Source organism: Neopsephotus bourkii, unplaced genomic scaffold, assembly GCF_033783945.1.
Source record: "Neopsephotus bourkii isolate Nb327-2 ecotype Australia unplaced genomic scaffold, CSIRO-AGI_Nbou_v1 NB_357, whole genome shotgun sequence".
Classification (NCBI taxonomy): Eukaryota; Metazoa; Chordata; class Aves; order Psittaciformes; family Psittacidae; genus Neopsephotus; species Neopsephotus bourkii.
Genome location: NW_026900863.1, coordinates 643,919 through 662,285, shown reverse-complemented (window position 1 = coordinate 662,285; position 18,367 = coordinate 643,919). Strand labels below are relative to the sequence as shown.

The 18,367-nt window shown below is 43.6% G+C and overlaps 1 protein-coding gene across 9 annotated transcripts in view; it reads left to right on the top strand.

Moving 5' to 3' along the window:
• KCNIP1 (potassium voltage-gated channel interacting protein 1) overlaps positions 1 to 18,367 on the top strand; it is a 404,820-nt gene that overhangs the window by 291,111 nt on the left and 95,342 nt on the right. The window contains exon 1 of one of the 9 annotated variants that reach the window (XM_061348411.1): positions 12,889 to 12,971. The exons of the other annotated variants lie outside the window; for them this stretch is intronic. Coding sequence (XP_061204395.1) covers positions 12,914 to 12,971 — 58 coding nt within the window. The 5' untranslated portion in view covers positions 12,889 to 12,913. Of the gene's footprint in view, positions 1 to 12,888; positions 12,972 to 18,367 lie in introns of those variants that run through there. 9 annotated transcript variants of the gene reach the window in all.

Below are 18,367 nucleotides of genomic sequence, written 5' to 3'. Positions count from 1 at the left end.
TGTTGATAATATCATGTCTTTTCCAGGCATATCTGTATGTTACCACTTCCTAGAAGCTGCAGCCCTTGTTGCTCAAGGTCATTTTTTTCCATGGTCTCACACACAGAAAGCTGCATTCCTCTTATCTTCCTGATTTGGTACTCTGGATTATTAAACCTTCTGCTGTGATAGGAGCTGAGATTTCTCTTTTTATGCAGCTAGCACCTTCTCCTACAGTATGGATTTCAGACGTTAGTCTTTGAAGTAATTGTCCTGTTGATTTCAGAAACCAAATAAGTTCAGCAATCAAATAATTCCCCTCTTTACAGATCTCATGACAGCAGGGCGGGTTACCTTATTCACAAAATCAGAGACTGGTTGGGTTGGAAGGGACCTTAAAGCTCATCCAGTTCCAAACACTGCCATTGGGCAGGGACACCTTCCACTAGAGCAGCTTGCTCCAAGCCCCATCCAACCTGGCCTTGAACACTGCCAGGGTGGGATGCAAACTGCAGGCCATCCAGCCCTGGCTGCAAGCCTAGTTTGTTTCTAATGCTATTCTGAAAGGCCCAGATGCAGTCAAGTCACCTCATGCTTTTCTCCTCAGTGGCATAAAGACTCTTACAGTGGCAACTGCAGAGGCAGGAGCGGAATACCTCAACAGAAGTTCTAGGGCTAGAAAGAAAAGTATAAAATCTTCCCCAACAGTTGTGAGTTAATATTTTCATCTGGGAGGTATATTACAAACCCAGCATCATGTATTGTTTGTAATAACCTAAACCAGATTTGATTCCAGCAATGTATGTTAGGAAATATAAATGGTGTATCTTGGCTTTCTGTATCCTTATGCAGGGTGATGGAGGATGAAGGGCTACTGCATTTGTCTGGAACACAAGTGGCTGTAAAGGGAACAACTCCATTCAGGGTGACGATGGGAGCTCACTGAGAGCTGCTGCTCACACTGGTGTCTCCCACAGCACATATAGAGGCTGAGTTAAAGATGAAGCCTTGCCGAGGAGAGATGCTGCTGCTGCTGAGCACTGTGCCTGGCACTGTGTCCCCAGGGCTGGCCCACCCCAGCCCTTCCTTGCCCCACAGAGATCTTATGGCCGTAAGTTTGTGCCAGCTGCACATTGGCACTGTAGCTGTACACAGTATTATTTCTTTTTAAACTAACAGCGTTTGAATTTCAGTGCATCTCCACTTACAGCTTTCAGTTAAACCATGATGAAGAGGGAAGAGGCACTGGCAAGTTGTGCTGTGGCTCCTTATTCCTTTTTTGCCATATGTTCATTCTCTTTTAACTACCTTTACTCTATTTGATCTCTTCTCACATGGAAGTATTTCCATGGCATAGTTATTCCTATTGCTAGTGTTTGGACCTTTTCAGTTTCCTTCTGGGACTTTGATGAACCACCAGGTTTTTAAGCTAACTGCCTTTGAAAAACTGTACATTAATTCTTTGTGCAAAGTTTTATCCATTGTTAGGGTAAGGACGACAATGTGCACCTCTAAGAAGTTGCCGAAGATTAATGAAATACATTTGGAAAGCACTTTAAAGGCCTTGCATGGTGTGGTACTTCTTGAAGTGCAGATTACTGAACACTTTAAAGAGGTAACTAACAAACTGCCATATGCAGCATTAATTGCATATGCAAATACAGCAGGCTTCATTATAGGATTCACTGGCATTTACTGTGAACTCTGTGGCACATCACTATAACAGCAGGCTTCTAGTTAACGAAAATAAATGAATCCAAAATTATTTTGGGGCTGTCTTTAGCAGATTTGTTCCTTTACTCTGAACTAGTCTATTAGCCATCATTCAGATTTTATATCAGACCTGCCATCCTGTGCTAGTGAATGTTAGAAATCCAGAGGTGCTTCTAGCTGACAAGAAGTTTCTGCCAGACCTTTCTGTTCTGAAAGATGCCACTAAACTGTAAAAGGCAGGATCCAGCAGCAGCTGATTTCCTTCATGACAGGAAAAAGCCAATAAAAGCAGCCTCTTGCTGGGTTTATTTGCTGCAGTGTGGACCAAGAGATTGACTGTAGCAGCAGAGTGGAGGAGATCTGAGTCTGGGTGTCCTCCTTGGCTCTGGAGATTTGTCAGGGGGATAAAGGGAAAGAGACCACGGGGCTTGCACGCAGGGAGCCTCAGGGCTCTGTCTGGACCCTCAGCTCCTGGTGAGGCTGGCGAGAGCCTGCCCTTGGGAACACGTGGAGCAATGCACATTGCGTGTTTGTCTTGGGCAGTGCTGTCTGTGCACTGAACTGAAGGGCAAGCTCTGTGCAGGGGCCTGTTCCAAGGGTTGCTCTGCAGTTGTAGCAGAGAGCTTGCGCTGCCGTCTGCAGCATGAAAGGTATAAGCAGAAGGAAAACCTCATCTGAGACCTACAGGAACCAGAAACTGAAAGACCAGTTAGGAGAGAGAAATGGGAGAAGACTGAAAGGGCATTTGAGGAGGCGTGAAGGGAACCAGGAGTATGATGAGGTTCTGGGGATGTGAGGGCTGAATGATGCTGAAGGAGAAAATGAAGTGACCTTGAGTTAAGCTGAGAAGGTGAATTCAGAAGTACAGATGTGATGTTTGGCTGCAAATGGGACATTCTGGCACAGTAGCTGGAACTAGTGCTGTGATGACAAATTTCTGCTGCAAAGGAAACCCTTCTGAAGAGAGAAGGTCATACCAAAGAAGTACCAACCACTCTCTTCTCTCCCAGAATCAGTTTGCAGTATTTGCAGAACTAACTGGCCAAAGGGGGAAAATGATAAATGGCCTATTTTAAGTGTTTAAAAAGCTTGTAATGGTTCCAGCTCCAGAGTTCTGCTAATTTATTAGAATGAGATGCAGGTTTGGTGGCAGTTGGTGACAGCTCTTCACTTCGAATGATTCCTGTTAAACAACGCAGCAAAACACAGAGGCAGAAACAGCATGTATGATTCAGATGTGTTTGTTACCACTTCACTGTTATAGCTTTTTCTGTTTGTTTCCATCACAAACTGAACGTGTGCTTTCCACTTTGGGATTATTTGTTCTCCCAACTATATCAAGTTTAATTGCTTCCTCAAACCATGAGAACTGCAGCATTTCAGAGCTAACGTTCTTGGTAAAACCTGTCACTCATTTCACTCACTGCTCATTAATATACTTAGGGTCAGTATATTAAAAATGAAGGTAGGAAGCAAGTCCATTTGGAAAAACCTTGTGCCACTTTTGCCTTGAAGTGAGGAGCTGTGTTTTCAGACAAAAGCACTCTCTTTCAAGGTGAGTTATTTCTGGACTGTCTGACTTGACAGACCTGTATTCGAAGGCAGTGAGGGCACCCACCCCAAGATGCTTGCTGCTGTGGAAGCTGCACTGCACTGAAGGGCTGTGTTAGCAAATGAAGCTTGGTTCCTGCAGTTCAGGGAGTAGCTGTATGGGTAGCAAAGCTCTGTGTGTGAATCATTGGTCACTGCTTTTTACCTTGGGCTCAGTACTGCTGTGATCACAGACAGACTGGACAGCAGGAAATCTGGCTTCAGTTGTAAGAAGTGTAGATGCACAGCTGGGACTGGGGAGCAGGAAAGCTGCATAACTCACAAGAGAAAAAGGCTTTAGGTGTTCCTAGGACTGGGAGGGAGAGGGGGGAGTGAAGGAAGTAGCTTGGGGATTTAAATTAGGGAGATCCATCCAGCTGTCAAATTAAGGAGGCAACTGGAGGCATTATCAAAGAATCTAGAAGAAGGAAGCTTCGGGTAGGAAGACCTGCTAGAGAAGAGTCTGGTCTGGGAGCCATAAGGCATCATTATGCAGAGATCATAGAGAAAACCCACCAAGTGAGGGAACAGAAGGGAAGGCAGGAGACCTGCTGGGTGGGCATGGGGCAACCTGTGTCACCCAGCAGTGAAAGGCTCCACAGGTATGAGACAGGAGAATGAAGACTACGGTGCCCTCACAAAGAGTGATTTCTGAGTCTCACTAATGAGAGCCTGCAGCATTTGTTGAACATGTGCTGTGTGACTCAATGCAAAACTTGCATCAACTATAAAACCAGGCCCTCAGAAATTTGGAAAATATTAAATTCATTAACAGAGATTTAATTTAGTGCCCTGAGCAAATACTTCATAAGCAAACCCATCCTTCTTCCCCATGCAGTCCTGTTTCTTCTGTTGCACAGCAAGATGCTGCCACCCTAATTTTCCAGGGCTTTTTCCAGAGAAAACAATGTATTTTAACCCTCTGTGCATGGTCAAAAGCATACAGGCTTTTTTTATCTTGAGACTTTTTCTCAGTTTCTGCTTTTTTTATGACAGCCTGATGCAGGCACATGTCCTTAAAAATCCCAGCTTATGTAGTTCAAAGCCCAGTCTGATAAGGGAGAGCATGAGATGAATTGAAGGATGCAGGGCACACATATGGAATATGGCTTTTTAATGAGGTACTCTTGGTTGTCAAAGATTATGGGTAAAGAAATACAATGCTGCAGCTAAAGGTCTCTGGTTCCATTTAATATGTTTGACAGTCTAAAGCTGAGTTTGGGCTTCATTTCCAATTTCCCTGCTAGATCATTAAGATTACACTAACATATTTCAATGGTGAAGAGCTTAATTAAAATATTCCCTCAAATGTAAGCTACATGCAGATGTGAATATCAATTAATGATTATTGTTTGTGTCTTCGGGAAGACGTGCATAGCACAGTTAATTGGTCCATTGGAAGTCTTGAATTTTGTCTTTAAATATCACTTTGAACAAACTATTAACAAAAATTGTGTGTCTTTTGAGCTCACCTATTATTTGCAATGATTCAGCTGATGTAATAGATAAGCCAGCATAGGTCCTGTGCAGAAACTGCTGAAATAATTTGCCAGTTTTATGTATCATAGATACACATTTTAGACATTCAGATAAGATTCAGCTGAGTTTTAAACGGACCTTAAAAAGTCATAAAATGGGCAATGAACACTGAAGTGATTTCCCACATTCTGATGTGATATAATCAGGATTATTACGAATGTAAGCTGGGCCAAGAATTTTCAATTCTACTGATGCTTTCAGTTCTCCTAGATTAGACCTTCCAGGGGCCTTCCTCAAGGTACTATTGAATGTAATGCTTTTTCAAACTAATTTGCTATTTAATTGTGGGGTAATAAAATGGTTGTCACCTTTGAAATTTTCTAAGTCAGATTATCCAGTGCATATTACAAACAGTGTAGATGAGTGTCACATACCAGAGGCAGCATTTGCTGTGAGGGCTGGTTGTCTGATGCTACTCTTTAGCTAATTTTTGGTAGCTTTTGACCTCTTATGAAATTTCTCTTAAAGTTTATGAAATTTCTCTTGAATTCTTTTATGAATTTTCTATTTTAGGAAATGTTTCACTTGGTCTCAACTCTTTTAAGGAAAAAAATAGATGAAGTCAGACCAATTCTACCCTTCTCTGTATGAAGTCAAAGAAAACATGATGGTGCTTTCACAACTGTCTTGGTGCTATGAAGCCATTGACCAGGGAATAGCTGAGGTTACCAAACATATATGTGTGTCTTTGCAATGAAAAAATCCCACTTGCATGTGATACACACACACACACACACACATATATATGAAGTTAGAGGAATTGCTTCTATCTTATCAAGACACTTGTTTTCCTAAGGTATTTATACAGCTTAAACACGTAAACAGATTTTGAGAGATTTCCAGAAGCCAGTCAACAGACTAAGGTCATTTCTTTTCTAACAGAAAACCTCAGTTTCTTAGGATCATCTCAAGAAATTCTGAATACATTCCATGAGGTGATCTGTAGTTCATAGAATTAATGTATGGTTTTAAAAATATTAGCAAAATCTAAACCAAGGCTTTCATTAAAGTGGCATTTAACAGAGTGACTGTGAAAATACGCCTAAAGAGTTTCTGTCCTCCCTGAGCATGCACTGCAGGAAAACACTAAAACTTACAGACCTTCAGGGTGCTTGGTCCTTAGAGAACAGGGAGGAGCACAAACCCAAGTGAACCTCACTGATGTGGTGTTACTGCATGCCTGCCAGTGCTACTGTGCCCGCCGCTGCCCCTCAGTACCTCCCCATCCTCGCTCAGCTGCTGACTGCTTCAGTAAAGGCAGATTTTCCCAGTGCTATCCCAAGCCTGTAGCAAAGCCTGAAGAGTAGCTGGAGAGTCCCAATAGTTTTACAAATGTAGATAGTGCTGAGCAAATAGTTTTTGACTAAAAACTGAATAGATGGCTTTTGAAAACCAAGCATTTGACAAGACATTTCTCTTCATTACTTAAAGCACTGTTTTTGTAGAAATACAAATAAAATGCAAACCAAACAGAAAAACCCAACTTCTTTTTGACTCAAGCTGAGGGGTTCAGATTAATCCCTAGCTAACTTAAGAGTTTTGCATTTCAGCTCTTAAAAGGAAAAATCTGTTCCCTGCTTAGTCTTGACAGTCTGTGCCCAGTTAGTCTACCCATACCTCTCATAGCTTTGTGCTCTTTAAAGGTCCTGTAAATTTGGTGTATTCCCTCATAAAGTGGGACAGGGCTGTGTGGAGGATATAGTCTGTTGGAGGACATGGTCTGTTGGAGGACATAGTTATGTTCTGTCTGAGCATTTCAGTTTTCACACACATAATTGCATCTCTTTTCCTTGTGAGCAAAGATTAAATAGTTGAGAATGGGCATTTAACAGCAAACTCGTTTGTGTCATGAGTAAAGATGTACAGCTGCTGACTGCACAGGCATTCATCTTGCTGTTGCCAGCTCACGTGAGCAAGCAGAGCAGAGAAGGCTCATGCTGGAAGACCATATGGCATGTTTCCAGACAGGAACATTTCTGTTTACTAAAAAAACCCTTCTTGTCATAAAAAGTGACATTTCAAGTGCCAGTCTTCGCCTTTGCTGCAGCCTCGCACCTGCATTTCACATCTTTTCTAGAGCCAATTTAAGGTAACCCTGACCTTTCCAGTGTTGCACAGTGTGATGGGCATTTCCTGCTTCCCTCAGTTTCCAGTCCTGGCAACACTCATGTAAGAAAGATGAGCCAACTAATTCCAAGTAGGATTTTTAAAAGGTGAAGGTCCAGCCTGCTCTCTGGGCTGAGGTGGTAGATTTCCAGCTGCTGATCCATGACCAAGACTTGCACAAGACGGGAAGGCATTCCTGATGTCTCCTGATCAAGTAGAGCCTGGAAAGGCAAATGCTTGTCTACAGGGATTATTTGGGGTTTTTGAGAGTCCTGTGACTGGAGATAAAGCCGAACAGCAGCATCCAGAAGGCAATCACCAGCATCAGGAAAACATTTCTCTCCTTTTAATTGCCATGGTGAAACTGGGGCAGTAGAATGAACCCCTGTTACTGGAAACACATTGTTGTTCTGAATATATCTGTAAGGATGCTCAGGGGCCTGTAGCATCTTATGAGGAGAGATTGCGGGAGCTGCGCCTGTTCATTCTGGAGAAGAGCAGACTGAGATGGGATCCCATCAATGCAGATCAGTATCTCAGAGGCAGGTGCCAGGAGGATGGTGCCAGCCCCTTTTCAGTGGTGCCCAGTGCCAGGACAAGGAGCAATGGCCATGAACTAAACCACAACCAGTTTCACCTCAACATGAGGGTGAACTTCTTTACGTTGAGGGTGGCAGAGCCCTGGCACAGGCTGCCCAGGGGGGTTATGGAATCTCCCTCTATGGAGACATCCCAAACCCGCCTGGACACGTTCCTCCTGTGTGACTGCCCTGGGTGGCCCTGCCTTGGTGGGGGGTTGGACTGGGTGATCTCCAGAGGCCCTTCCAGCCCTGATGGCTCTGTGGCTCTGTGAAGGAAGTTGTTCTCTCTCTTGTCTTTGCCATTCTTAAACACATGAGCAGTGAGGAAAATGAACCACAACGCTCTCTCTTCATCAGAAGTTGTAGAATTTCTCTGGTGGTGCTGGGTTGCCCTGGCCAGCTGCCACCCAGCCACTCTCACCTACCCCTCACACACTGCTGGTGTGGCAGGGTGGGCTTTCACACACTGCTGCTCACTCCAGGCAGCCTTTTGGCTTTCCTTGAGTAGTGGCCAAAACAGGAAGGGTGGGAAAGGGAAATCAAACAGAGAGCAGAGAGGAGCAGTGACCACTCTCGCCAGGACCAGCCTAGGGACAAACAGGTCAGAGGGGTCCTGGAGAGCAAGATGTCACCACGTGGGAGAAACTTGGGAAAACACAGTGAAGTAAAGCTTCAATCTACAACAGCAAAGCAAGGTGAAGGGTTTTTCAGTTGTTTCTGTGTAGCAATGGCTTTGCTTGTTTTAAAGACAATATAAAGGCTTTTGTATGTCAGTGCTCATTGCATACATCACATAAAATACCCGAAGCTCACAATATAATGCTGTAAAGAAAATTAATTTTCATTTATTCCAAATGAATTCCCAAAATTCCTGATCAAAAAGTTTGCCAGAATTAAAAAATTCAGGATTAAAAAGCTCAACAGCAATTTATCAAACAAACATGAGGTCAGGATGGGATTGCACAATAAGCTACCTGGTTTTCTCTCATTAGCAAATTTGCTCTTCTGATAACATAAACAGAAAACAGTTGTTCTTTAAAGATTAGACCTAAATTGGGGAAGTATGTACCATCAGCGTGGACTTGTAAAATCCAAGGGACCCACTCAATTAAAACATATATTTTACTGTTTTCTCAGTGAAAGCCTGGCTTTCACCCAGATACATTAGGCTTAAATCTTCCTCAACAGTGTGAATAAGCCATCCATTGGTTTTAATAATGATTCACTGCAGGTTCTGGTGCCTGTCATCCCTTCTAATAGTAAAGTAAATTACTCATTACTCCAGGGGTCCAAACAAAGAAGTGGTTCTTACAATGTAACTGATTCCAGCTACTCATTTTGCCGTGATCTGTAATACATGTAGTGCTGCTGACAAAATCTGAACCCAAGTGAAAAAGTCTGAAAACTTGGAGTTTAGACTTGATATTTGTTCAGTCACACATAAAATTTGTGTAGCATAAACATAAAAGCTGGGATTAGGAAAGCAGACAAGGAAATTCACCCGTGTCAGTTCCATGTATTTTAATGAGCTGGTAACTAAGCCCTAACTCAGTTGGCCTGGCAGGTTTTCAGAGCTGTGTGTGGAGCACTCAGAGAATTTGGTAGTCACTGCTATAAGCACCGCAGGTTAACACTTGATGGAGGTTTGCTCCTTAGCAGGGTTTAATGCAAGACTTCTGCATTCTGTCTTAGGTTTGTGAGGTTGGTTTTTTCAGCACCTCAGCAAGTACTTTCAAAGCTTCAGTACTGCCTGCAAGAGCAGGAGAGGAAGGTATCAGATCCCTCTGTTGTCATTGCCCTTTAGTTGGGAAGGGAGGCATTCATCCTAGAAATTTGAAGGAGAAATGGTCAATGCTGGACATGCTCCAGCACCCCATCTGGGGGCTGTGCAGTACTGCATATTTTCCTCTGCTGCCCTTGTTTCCATACCCAGGGAGTCTGTCAATGGCGTCATGGTTTGACCCAGTGATGATATTCCTTGGTCACTTCAGAAGCAGGAAACAATGGCATTTGTAAATTGGTATTCTGTATTTTTAGAGAAAAATCTCTAAGAGCTCATTCTCAGAAATGGATATTGCCCAGTACCCACAGAAACAGGCAGTTTGAGGCAACCAGACACGAGTATTTGTAACACAGGGAACACACAGATGCCCTCCTTTGGATCCAAGCTTTCTAACAGCCTAATTTGTAAATAAGCTTTCTGTGTATTCACACACTCCTAGTAACTTGGCTTGCAGACCCAGGGAAATGCAGTCATCAAGCTGTGAATCGTTTCCCACACTTTCATGCTTCATTTCCAGGGAAAGACTCATGTATGAGACATAAAAATACATCAATTACAAACACTGCTGCTTAGAAGCAGGCCTGTATCTTGGTGAAGTTTTGCTGTGAGCAGTAGTGGTTTCTGCAGAAAGCATCTGGAAAGGTTTGCAGATAGGAGCAGAGATTTCTGTGTGAAGGCCACACATGAGCAGGGGCACAATGAGTGTGTTAGCTTCCCTAATGGCATTAAAACCAACAAATGCTAATCTGGAAATGCTGCACAAAAACATCCATATCTGAAAGTGTGCGATCCATGCACAATCACATCAATAGATTCAGCTGCTGTTTAATGATTGTAACTTTGGGTAGCTGTGGATCTATTGATACACTGATACATTGCTGTGTCATCTCCTGTCATAATCCATTACACTATGTTATCTTCTCCGCTGTGCTCTCTGTATGGGATTACTTTGTTGCAGGGCTGAGCAGTGATAGAGAGGAAAGCATTGCAATAGGGTTGAAAGGAGCTGATGAATTCACCTGTGGAATTGGTGTGGAATTTGTTCTACTGAAATATTTATGCAGCAGAATCAAAATCAGTCACCTGAATTTGACACCTTTAAATAATTAGTTTTAGCCAAAAAATAAACTACTGAAGTGACATATATGTAAGACATTTAATTTCAGCTTATTTTAGAAGTTTAGGTAGTTCACAGAATATGAGTTGAGTCTAGGCAGGTGCTAAGGAAGCCACAAGCCAGATTTGTGGAGTCTGAGGATGAAACTCCTCTCCCAAGAGGCTGGAGCACTGGTCTGGTTTAGGGGTGCAATTCCTTCTTTATGAAGTGAGATTTGATTGTGTGTTCTCCTTTCCCAGGAGAACACATCTCACCCTAGAAGATATTCTGGTCCAGATCTCTTCCAGCATCTTTGGTTGGGGTCCAGCTTGTAATAGAGATGGTTTTAATATAGACAAAGCCACAGAGCAGCACTCGAAGGATATGCATAGATAGCACTGTAAACTTGGTTTTGTGTGTCCTCGATGAGTGCCAGCATTCCTGGTCCCCAAACTCTGAAGCTGAAAGGCTTCATGGCAGTGAATGCCCCTGGGAAGGAAGTGCCAAATTCCCTGTATTGTAAGACCCCTCCTCTTTGACTTTCCAGCACACTCCTGCTGCCTGCACAGTCTGTAGCCATTCAGAAGCCCCTCAGCAGAGCCCGTCTCCATGTGCCACAAAGCTCAGCTTGGCTTAGTTTGGGACTTTCTCCAAGTACCAGCTTCCTAAAAACTTAAGCACTGCTTAGGTGCTTAATCCTGCTCCTTGCCATTGATAAACTGGGATTGTGCTGCCTTTGAGCTATTTTGCATGAAAAGCTGTGATTAGAGAATGATGTTTTGACAGAGCGATAAAAGCCAGGAAATTCACCCTCAGTGCTGGTGTTTCTTTCTTGCCTTTGTTGCATGACAGCTTTAGTGGAGGCAGTAATTGGGTAGAAATGACAATAGCTATTAACTTATAACCTTCTGCTTCAGTACACATTTTAGCATTCATTCAAGGAAGAATGTCCATTAAGGAAGTAAATATTGGTATGTAAGTGATCTATGATAAAAATTCATGCAGCTTGGAAAATCTGCTGTGAATCTCAACATCGATAGAAGTATGATGAGGATTTTCAATTTCCTTTGCAGGTTTTGCCATTTAAAAATGCCGTATCTTTTCTCTCCTAGTTTCGTGCTTTCTCTGTTAAAGTACTTGGTCAGAAAATCAAATTTGAGATAACGTCCTTTGCACAGTTACAATCAATTGATAAAAAAAACCTTTTTGGCATTGATTTTTTTCCCCAAAAAGCTAGTAATTTTTTTCTCCTTGTTTCATGGCTGTTTGTGATGAGCCAGGTGGGAAAAGAAATGGAAAATGCCTATTTATGTTTCATGAGTGACAGCTTCCTCTTTCTGGTTGCTCCGTATCTGGGGATTAAAGCCTGATTTATTAATTAATAAGTAGGATTTCTCTGCATCTTTGATCATTGATACTATCACCCATAATGCTGAGTATTTAGAAGTAGTTTTTAGTTAATCCCTTGCACATGTGCAGTATCACAAGTCAAACCATCACCTTACAGAGCCACCCTGCTTGGTGATTAAATATATAAGATGCTCACCTTCAAATTTGGAGTGAATGTGCTGTTGGTAGAAGTGATTGGTTTAACATGGATTTGAATTGATCAAGAATCAGGATAGACTATGAAATGTCTCCTAAAACAGCTGTTGAAGAAACTAAAACAGTTTTAGTTAATAGCTCTTCCTGAAAAGGAATAACCTGGCTTTCTGAAGCCCTGAGCCTTTCGGAGATTTAATGGATTTCAGCACCTGACATGACAAATTATTTGATGAAAACCACTAATTTTGACATAGAATTCAGTTTATTGGTGTTTCCTGAGAACCTGTTTAATATGAAAACTACTTCAGTAGGCACTGGTTTCACATGCCTGTCAGCACCAGTGCTTCCCATCAGTTCATGTCTAGCAGGTGATTTTTAAGAGGAATCAGTGTTTGTGTAACTGACATCAATTGATACCTCCATAAAGCTTCCCTTTTCTGTACTCATGTGCATGCTGCAGAAAGCTTTTGATTCAGAGGAACCTGTTCTACCCTTTGATAGGGCACAAGCCCTGCTAAAATGTAAGGGTGTATTGGTAGGGGTTTGGGGTCAGTCTGCTCCTAAGGCCCAGGCTCTCAGCACTCCCTGCTTCAGCTGCTGCAGGCAGAGCCTTGTGCAGGTGAAAGCTTGCTTGCTAATGAGCAAACCTCCCATAACTTGACTCACCTGCTTGTGGTTTATCTGCAGCTGCTTCCATTAAACCTGGGATGTACATTCCAGGTTGATATATGTGTGTGTTGGCTGTGTTTCAGTGGGAGTGTGTTGGTGTTTCTCTGCCTGTGCTAAGTGCTGGTTCTGTTTGTTAATATGGTGATAGTGTTCTCATTGAGGTTAATTTGTCAGGCAGTGTTTCTGCTGGGCAAAAGTGTGTTTGTGTGAAACCTGGTCCTTGGTTAGGAGTGGTTCCTGCTGCTGGAAGAGGACCTGATCTGAGTGCTAATGCATAGAACAGGCAAGGAAAGGCTCAAAAGGGTGAGCACAATGTCTGGCACCATTGAGTGGCTTGGAGGAATGCTCAGATGCAATAGAGCTGTGACAGGTACACTTGCCTTGTTTCTTCTCAAGTAAGGCTGCTTATTTAGTCATCTGTTTATTACTTTGCATGTCTTTAAGGATTTTCATGCCTGAGTTTCAAACTTGATGCTTTTTAAGTATATTGAGTGCTTCTGAAGCCTAGTTTGTATACTTTTTTTTTTTTTTACTGAGTTATTTAGTTATAAATAGACTTTACAATTGGTTTATTTAGTCTACAAAGATTTGGGATTGTGTAGCTGCACATGTGGATCAGGCTTGCAGAGAGCAGGAGGGCTCTGAGGCAGAACTAAAGACATTGCTTAGTTTTGCTAGACTCCATTCTGGCACAAAATCCTGGTGAGCTGTGGATGGTACTTCAGAATAAAGACTGAATGTCCAAGGTTGTGGAATTGTTTTAGACTTGCAAGTTTTAAGCACTGAGTTCTTGATTCAAACTGGTCTCAGTCCTGGTTCCCAAGGGAACCAGGAGTGCTTTGAGGAACCGGCTTGTAAAGGTACTGATGATGTGGAGTCTGTGTTTCTCTTGTTTTGGTTTAGTGGAAGCAGATGTGTCAAAGACTCAGGCATAGTTTAAGAGCCGGTGACGTGGGAGCTTATAAGGAAATGTGGCATGGCTGCATGGGGAGCTTGCCAGAACCTTTGGAAGCAACAAATTTCAGGAGAGGGTAGGATTTCCTGCTGTATTTCCCTGTCCTATAGGGCTGGGGGGTTTCCCAGTGTACAGAAATGCCGTTGGAAGGGGGTGATCAAGTTCAGGAAGCTGGATCTAGTTCAGAGCTGTGTGTTATTGTGGATAAAACTAAAATTTGTCAGTATGAGACTACTATGAGACTACTATTTAGTAAAGTGAATTCTGTGGGGCCAAGGGACCTTGGAGCAGTGCCCTATGGGTTGAGGGCAGTGGAAGAGCTGGGGCATGAAGCACTTTTGGTAAGGCACATTTAGGCTTGTCTTTTTCTCTTGTAGCTGTGACGTCCATGTTTTCTCGTGTAGCCTTTTACTTCCAGTGAGTTTTCCAGGAAACTTTCTCTTCTCCTTTCCCTGCAAAATCCAGCAGTTAAAGAAATTGGGGTGTTATTTGCACCTCAACAAAAGCAAACAGTTCCATAAAGTAAATGCTGATGGACATCTAGTCCAGATGTGTTCTTTCCACCTTTCTTTTACCCAAAGCACCCATTAGCTGAGGAGGGAAGAGGAAACGAGGCTGAGGCCAAGAACAGATGGGGAGGTGAGGGGCAGAACTGGCCAAAGCACCATGGAGCAAATCACCTCTGCCAGCAGGTCCCATTCCCCTGAAGAGACCGGACTGGCAGGAAGCAGGAGTGGACTGTCCAGCTGGGCACACAGTGCTCCTGGGGCAGCACTGCATGTCCTGCCCAGCCCTGGGCCACAAGCACAGAGCAGGAGTGACAGCTTCAGCTCCAAGGTCTGATGGCATCTGTTGGCATAGCAGGGTGCTGCGCAGGCAGGATGCCTCCATCCGGGGTACCCTTCTCAAAATTCCCCTTCTCTTCCTCTCCTAGCAGGGACTGCTGCTCTGTCTACAGCTCTGGTGACTCTTTCATCCCATATCTGCTTTTCTTTCTCGATGTTCCTTGCGAGGTTATAACAGCTTCACCATTATGGATTCCTCACACCTGTGAAAATGACCACATCCCCCATTTTGTGAGAATTGTAAACTGGTAGCCATAGCAGACGTTTCAATCCCTGCAGTCTTCCCTCTTCTTTGACCAGTATTTTAACTTGTTCAGAGCTACCTTATTCATCCGCAATATTTGGCCACTGATAAAGTGACACGTGGCAGCTCCTTCCACTTGGTTTAGGGTGCAAAGCAGAATAACCTGTACTTTGAAGTGAAGTGTTATTCTTGGAACGGGAAGTAATTATACCTGGAATGTTGCCAGGATACCAGCTGACTGGAAAAAATCAGCCTCTGAGAGTAGTTTAGAGATAGCCAAGGTTTCTGCTAGGCTGGAAGAGGAATTGTTGATTTTCTGCTCAGTTAATGGGGTGAGTTGACTCTCCAAGGGATCAGCCAAGCACCACAGCTGGTGCAAGGCAGGCGGCAGCAGTGTGAGGGCAGTGGGTGGGAAGGGATGAAAGAAGATTGTCCTTTCTGGCAGTGTTTGTCAGTGTATCTGTGAGCCCCACTAAATCCTGACAGCAACTTAATAGCTTGAAAGCAGGATTTAATCAAATCCACGGTGTCCTTTGCGACTGTCTGCACTTGCAAGGAAAAACTTTTGGTTTTCTACAGCACTGGCATACAGGGAAGTAGGTGTATTACCTACCTGTAAGTCTACATCAGCAGCTCCTTTGTCAAAGAGCAAGGGAGAAAGTGAGCAACAAAAGCTTGTGGAGTATGTTCTCCACATGCTTTAGCATCAGTGGGAGATGCAGTCGGAGCAAAGATAATCTTCTCCCTTGTGTGTTTAGCAGTGACCTGAGAGCTTGATCATTAATCTCATGCACTTTATGTGCTCTTCTATGCAATGTTTTTACACTGTAATTTAAAAAGGTGTCAATTATATTGCTGACCTTAGTCTGTGAAGCAGTATCATAACAAAGATCAGAATGCATCAAAATGACCTGGGATTGATCTTTCACTCTCTAAGAACAGAGCTACAGAGTATTTCTCCTGTTGTTAGAAATATAGTCAACAGGATGCAGTAGTTAGAAAGCAGGTAGTAATTGGTCAGATCATAGAAGCTCACTTTGGTGACATTTGCCTTCTTCTGAAGGCATAATGCTTGGTCACTGCAGGAGCAGAATATAATCTCTCCTGGAATTATCTTTTCCATACCAAGTGGGGCTGTTTTCCTTTGGCACTTTGTAAATGCAATTAGGAGAAGAGAGGTGAGGGGAAGGAACATAGAAATTATATAGTGGTGCATACATAGCTCTTTTATTTATATCTGGGAAAGTTTAGACCTTAAATGTGTATTAGTCCTCTCTGGACCTTGCTGGCCAGTCATGGTAAATAAAACTGAAACAAAGGTTTGGTACTGGGAAGGAATGCAGAAAAGAAGTCCTTCTCCTCTAACGTTCACCATAAGCCCTGTTAATTCATGTTTAGGGTGATGACATCACTGTCACACAACACTTAGGTTTCATGGTTTTGGAAGGAGCTCTGGGGGACAGCCTTTATCCCAGCTTTCCTAGATTTTCTGGGGGTTTTATTTTTAGTGTTTTGGTTAACAAAGGAGGTCTCCTTCATTTGGACAGTTGAGAGAAAACTGCTGGGAGCCTGTGCATGGGCACAGGGCTGCAGCTTGCAGGTGATCTCTTGCAATGAATAAGTTGGGGGTAATGGAAATCAACCTGATGCTGTTCTCAGCTTGAAGGCAAAAAGACTTTCTAGGCAGGAGGGAGCGAGTTACCTGTTCTCTGGAGAAGGATGTCAATGTTGGAGGACATCAGGGTTGCTTCTATTTGATTACGTTAGTTGTGGTAGTGCCATCTCCCAGTGGGGAAGATGGAGACCTCTGGTGTGCTGGCATGCAGTGACAAGGTGGTGGGAGGGAACCAGTCTGTGTCATGTTGGAAGCCACCTTGTCCTGTTCAAACTCTGCCAAGTGACCTTTGAGGAAGGTGAAATGTGGTGCAGGTCTTTGAGGATTTCCAAGCTTTGTCCCATTCCCTAAAGCACTGTTTCCTGGGGCTGCACATACAAGCAGGGAGTATCACTGCACACAGAATAGACACTTGGCAGTTCTTTTCCCAGGGCACAAAGCCAAACCTCCTTACTAAAAAGGGAGCCCCCACATTTGCATCTTGGGCAGTGTGCAAGGACCTCAGCCATATTCCCAGCTGGCATGAATACTGAACGGCTTTGCTATTGTAATACAGTGCACTCCAAACGAATTAATGATAACAATAAACACTGAGATGGATGTAGTTGAGGTTTGTTTTCTCTAAAAAGTGAGATTTGCTTTTTCTGCAAGCCCTGTCTCTTTTTCTCCCTGTGAACAGTGAGGAGGGACCTTCTGTTGTAGCTGTCAGTAGGCCAGGGCTGCTGTAGCACAGGGGCTGGTTGGGGGGAGAGCTATCACAGCCTGGCATTTGGGTGCTGTGGGTGCAGGCAGCTGTGCCAGCATGTCTGTGCCAGATGACATGGGGCTCATGGGCACAAGTGACAATAAAACTCATCTGTGATATGCAGCAGGCTCCTCTGTTATGCACATCCCATAGTCTTGATCAACTATTAGAGACTCCTTTAATAATGGGGAGGATCTGGAGAGCCTTCTCAAACACCCAGGACATGAATCCTTGAACACCCCTGCCCTGGAAACAGAGACTGACTCGTGGTGAGCCGGTTCAATGAAAGGATTTTGGCCAAGTAACTTTGTAGGAGCTGCTGTAAATCTTCCCCCCTTCCCTGAAGCACAGAAGGAAGAGTTTGTTGTTCTGTACCACCACCGTGGCTCTGCCATCGGAAAAGAGAAGGCAGAAAATAAGTGTGTGTGTGTGCAAGTTCTCTGCATTTGTTAAACCACTGCTGAATCATAACTGCAATATGACTGAAGTGTAAGAATGTGTGAAATTTGGTTCTGTTTCACTTTGTCCTGGGTTCAGCAGTAGCAGTCATTTTTCTCCTTCTTGGTAGCTGGTGCAGTGCTGGGTTTTGACTTTGGGGCTGGGAACAGAGCTGATAAAAATGATGTTTTGGTTTGGCCAAGGGCTTTGTGAGCCTCATGCTCTGCCAGGGAGGAGGGAAGCCGGGAGGAAGCAGAGTCAGGACACCTGACCCAAATTCCATATATTCCATACCACAGCACATCATGTCCAGGAAGGAACTGGGAGTTACCCGGAAGGGCTAGGGGACTGCAGGGTTGTAGGAGGTATCGGTCAGTACTTGGTCGGGCTGGGGGGGGCGAGTTATCAGTCACCTGGTGATGAGGTGTTGTATTCTCTTCCCTTGTTATTCCTTTATCATTACTGTTATTGGTGGTAGCAGTAGTGATTTGTGTTATACCTTAGTTACTAAACTGTTCTTAACTCATGGGAGTTGCATTCTTTCTGATTCTCCTCTCTGTCCCTCCAGGAGTAGGGGGGCGGCAAGAAGGGGGGGGAGTGGGTGAACAAGCTGTCTGTCTGGGGTTAAACCACGACACACTGTTAAAATGGTGCATGTCTAACTGTATGGTTGTGTTTATCCTCCTTCCCTCTTTCTCTTGCTTCTGTTTTTTCCAAGTGTTGCTTTCAAATGATTAAACCTCAGCATTTGCATCCAGACAAAGTCTGAGCAAATATTGCACTTTGTGCTGTATGTATCTATCAATTACTGGCCAAGACAAGCTCCAGCTATTGCCACTGATACTCTCATAAATCTCACCATTAATTTCCTGGATGCCTTGATTTATTTTGGTTGCTATAAGACGCGGGTCAGGAAAACAAACT